The sequence below is a fragment of the Plasmodium fragile genome, assembly GCF_000956335.1.
Source record: "Plasmodium fragile strain nilgiri unplaced genomic scaffold supercont1.54, whole genome shotgun sequence".
Taxonomy (NCBI): Eukaryota; Apicomplexa; class Aconoidasida; order Haemosporida; family Plasmodiidae; genus Plasmodium; species Plasmodium fragile.
Window position 1 is genome coordinate 144,432 of NW_012192634.1, and position 4,650 is coordinate 149,081.

At 41.8% G+C, this 4,650-nt stretch overlaps 1 protein-coding gene across 1 annotated transcript; it reads left to right on the forward strand.

The window, feature by feature from the left end:
• Nucleotides 1–1,448: 1,448 nt before the first annotated feature.
• On the forward strand, nt 1,449–3,442 carry AK88_04138 (enolase; the record flags this gene model as incomplete). The annotated part of the gene is made up of 2 exons (XM_012481748.1): nt 1,449–1,491; nt 2,145–3,442. 2 exons carry the CDS (start codon nt 1,449–1,451, stop codon nt 3,440–3,442), a joined length of 1,341 nt encoding a protein of 446 aa, XP_012337171.1.
• Nucleotides 3,443–4,650: the final 1,208 nt, after the last annotated feature.

The window sequence follows — 4,650 nt, forward strand, 5'->3', positions numbered from 1 at the left end:
AAAAAAAAAAAAAAAAAAACATACATTGCGCGACAGCCCTCTAATTTTTAAACCCCTTTTTTCTCACCACAGCCACATATAAAATGGTGCGTACGCGTAGCTCCATCCACATGTCACTAAAGGGCTCGGCTTGTACACGAACACCCCCTTGTTGTACTCCAACTGCAAATATATATGCAGTCGTTCCTATTTATATAGAAATATAAAAAAAAATTGGAAGGAGACAAAACATAAGGCTGTATTTATTGCATGTAGAAATAATTGTATTATGTGCACGATCATGAAGTGGGGCAGTGCAACCGACATGGGTACTTTTTTTTTTTTTTTTTTTTTTTTTTTTTTTTTCCTTTTTTTTGTTTTTGGGTATTTTTTTTTTTTTTTTTTTTTTTTTTTTTTGCGTACTTTTGAGGTGGGGGAGCGCAAGGGAAAAATAACGCGAGCGGGAAGCAGGGTTTTTATACCTTAAGTGACGGCATCAGTATTCGGAAAGCATTATTTTGCGTGCACGCTTCCGCGTGAACCATAGAACGTTCTATGCAAGATATAAACAGGGGAGGATACGAATGTACATGACAGGTGCAGCATACGACAAATGCGAAGTTGGCGGACGTGCAGCCTAGGCCATAAACATGAGCCCCCAGCAACCGTGCATACGCGTAAACAGTGCATTGACCTCCATGTTTGTGCTGCTCTCTTTGCTGCACAGAAAATGTAGCACCATGGTGCCATGGGGGAAGAAGCAAAAAAAAAAAAAAAAAAAACATACATTGCGCGACAGCCCTCTAATTTTTAAACCCCTTTTTTCTCACCACAGCCACATATAAAATGGTGCGTACGCGTAGCTCCATCCACATGTCACTAAAGGGCTCGGCTTGTACACGAACACCCCCTTGTTGTACTCCAACTGCAAATATATATGCAGTCGTTCCTATTTATATAGAAATATAAAAAAAAATTGGAAGGAGACAAAACATAAGGCTGTATTTATTGCATGTAGAAATAATTGTATTATGTGCACGATCATGAAGTGGGGCAGTGCAACCGACATGGGTACTTTTTTTTTTTTTTTTTCAATTTTTTATAATTAAAAAGGCGTACACTTATTTCCTCTTGGCAGTAACGTTTTTTTTTTTTGTTTTTTTAAAAACATATGTATTCTTTTATTTACATTCTTCATAAAAAATATTTTTTTTTTTCTTTCCTTGTAAGTTTACATTTTTCCACAAATTATCACGCAGACCTACAAAACACGCATTGTATAACAGGAGAAAAAACAAATAACAGAAAAAACTTTTGATTAATCTCTAACATTATTCAACTATATTTTAACATCATTTTTTTTCGCTGAACGCGTTATTTTTACCATATAGAACTATCGTTTTTACGTATTTACTCCCAGTAGAGTTCTTCCCAAAGTTTTATACCTTCTATCTTACACTTAGGAAAAAATGGCCCACGTAATTACCCGTATTTCTGCCCGTGAAATTTTGGGTAAGTATATTTGAGCGATGGAAGCACTGCGTGTTCCTTTTGCTCTTATTGGCATATAGCTGTATGGGATATAACGTTTGAGAACACGCAGGTTCACTTTGACGAAGTGAAGCAGTGGCGGCAGGTGGCACTTGTGTACATTGTTGCTTCTCCTTCCATTATTGTGACTGCAAGTGTTGCACGTGAGGTTATGGTCGCTATTCATTAGTGCGAATGTGTAGAGGGGATCAGTCAGAGGATCGCCTCTCTGGGGAACGCATCGAATAAGAGTAGCCATCCCTTGAGCGCGTTTACACGTGGGAAAATTACCTAAGTGATGTCGGCAAAACAGGGTGGCCAGGGAGTTAGCCATGTAGCCATTTGGCGACTTAATGTGCAACTAATTCACTACATGTTTCGCACCCATTTGTGAATGGACGTTGTATCAGTTTGTCCTGGCGAATGACCTCTACACAGGGGCATAGCGTATAGTAGAGCATGCCTATATAACGTGTTTGTCTCATAGTCCAGTTGTTAAAGAGGAGCAACGTTTAACAGGGCGGAGAAAACTACGCATTGAACACTGTGTAGTTCGCCTAGTATATGCCACCGCTATGCTTTTTTTTTTTTTTTTTCTCACTTCACCACTGTCACTTAACTGCTCCCCCGCGCAGACTCCCGAGGAAACCCAACCGTCGAAGTGGACCTCGAAACGAACGTCGGTATTTTCCGAGCCGCTGTGCCATCAGGAGCATCCACAGGAATATATGAAGCCTTGGAATTGAGGGACAATGACAAGAGCAGGTACCTCGGCAAAGGAGTACAGAAAGCTATTAACAATATTAATGAGCACATAGCACCCAAGTTGATTGGCATGGATTGTAGGGAACAGAAAAAAATTGACAACTTGATGGTCGAACAATTAGATGGAAGCAAAAATGAATGGGGATGGTCCAAAAGTAAATTAGGAGCAAATGCGATTTTAGCAATTTCCATGGCTGTGTGTAGAGCTGGAGCTGCTGCGAATAAGGTATCCCTGTACAAATATTTAGCCCAATTGGCAGGAAAAAAAAATGACCAGATGGTTTTACCTGTACCCTGTTTGAATGTAATAAATGGAGGATCCCATGCAGGAAACAAATTGGCCTTCCAAGAATTTATGATCGTCCCAGTTGGTGCACCAAATTTTAAAGAGGCCTTAAGATACGGAGCAGAAGTATATCATACACTCAAGTCGGAGATTAAAAAGAAGTATGGCATTGATGCAACGAATGTAGGAGACGAAGGAGGATTTGCTCCAAACATATTAAATGCGAATGAAGCTTTGGATCTGTTAGTGAGTGCTATTAAATCTGCTGGTTATGAAGGAAAGGTCAAAATCGCCATGGATGTTGCTGCCTCAGAATTTTACCAAGCTGATACCAAGACTTACGACTTAGACTTTAAAACACCAAACAATGACAAGTCTATGGTCAAAACTGGAGCTGAGTTGGTAAATCTATACATTGATATGGTTAAGAAGTATCCCATTATTTCCATTGAAGATCCATTTGATCAGGACGATTGGGAGAATTATGCTAAGCTGACTGCGTCCATTGGTAAGGACGTACAAATTGTGGGTGATGACTTACTAGTTACTAACCCTACAAGGATTAGCAAAGCTTTGGAGAAGAAAGCATGTAATGCTTTGTTGCTGAAGGTTAATCAAATAGGTTCCATCACTGAAGCTATTGAGGCGTGCTTACTATCGCAGAAGAATGACTGGGGTGTTATGGTTTCCCACAGATCTGGAGAGACAGAAGACGTTTTCATTGCTGATTTGGTGGTTGCTCTCCGAACTGGACAAATCAAAACTGGTGCTCCATGCAGAAGCGAGAGAAATGCCAAGTATAACCAATTGTTAAGGATTGAAGAGTCCCTTGGAAGCAATGCCCTTTTCGCTGGAGAGAAATTTAGGCACCAATTAAATTGAGCGTTGTCCGTATCGGGATGGGCCCCTGTGTAGTGTATGCCTCCCGCACTTGTTGCCCCCACCAGTACGCATTGTGTTAAGAGATAGTGGTGGTCCATTCCAGGTGCTCCCCTCTCCACGATCCCGTTTTGCATGGGGCCGTAGCGCAGAGCGGTAGTCCGAATGGTGTCCGCCGTGCACATGTACACGTGTTCATACATCAGTGTGTCTATGCTAGCGTCCGTATCAGCGCCTACATATATTCATGCCTGCAGTTTTTTCTTCTTTTTTTTGCGCGTCTATATATCGGCTTAGATACACGCACGCGCCCGAGCAACCAAACAGGGCCCCCCGTGCATCCTTCAGTTTTACCAAATTGTATACACGAACTTGTAAAACTTCGGCTTTGAACTATAGACCGATTGGCCGGTTTGGCACTTGCTAGGACGCCCCAACAGGAAGAGGCGTGACACGATGCGGAGTGAGGCCTTCTGTGGTCACAATCCCCGTTTAGGCCCCTCTGCCGACCAGGCTCGGGGTAGTCACAAAGATAAGCGGATCAAGTGTGCGGCAAAAATATGTAGCTCTTCAGGCCGACACTTGAAGAGTGGGATCCGCCTCCACTGCGTAAAGGACACTGCCGCTTGACATTAACAAAATTTTTATGCAATTGTTGGTATTCAAAAAAAAAAAAAAAAAAAAAACGGTCAGTAATTACGTCCGAGGCAGTAATCGCTATCGCCCATTCACCGATTGATCTATCATTACACAAAATTCATTTTGCCACATGTTGAGGAAAGACGAAGTGGTCTTGCCCGTAGACGCGAGGCAAAGCGTATCAAAACGGAAGCATGCAAATGTCCCAGTGTTGTAAAAAAAACAAAAAAAAACAAACAGAACTAGTTCATCCAACATACGTTTTGCAGGTCTTAAAAAGTTCGCGACTGATTTGTGAATAACTTGGTGCCACTTTGCTGCTGCGTGGTGAATTTAGCCACGCGGGAGAGTTCCACGTTAGCACGTGTGTACCTCCCCTGGGACAGTGGGAAAAAAAAACAAACAAAAAAAGGTTTTACAAAAAGAGCGCACGATCGCACGAGCGAGAAGGCTGACCCTTTGCAAAATATTCGTGCATGACTTTTCTTGTTCTCCCCTCCCCATTCCCCCTTTTTCCTTGCGGATATTCATTTTAAAAAAAAAAAAAGGTAACTCCACGTGCACACTCACCT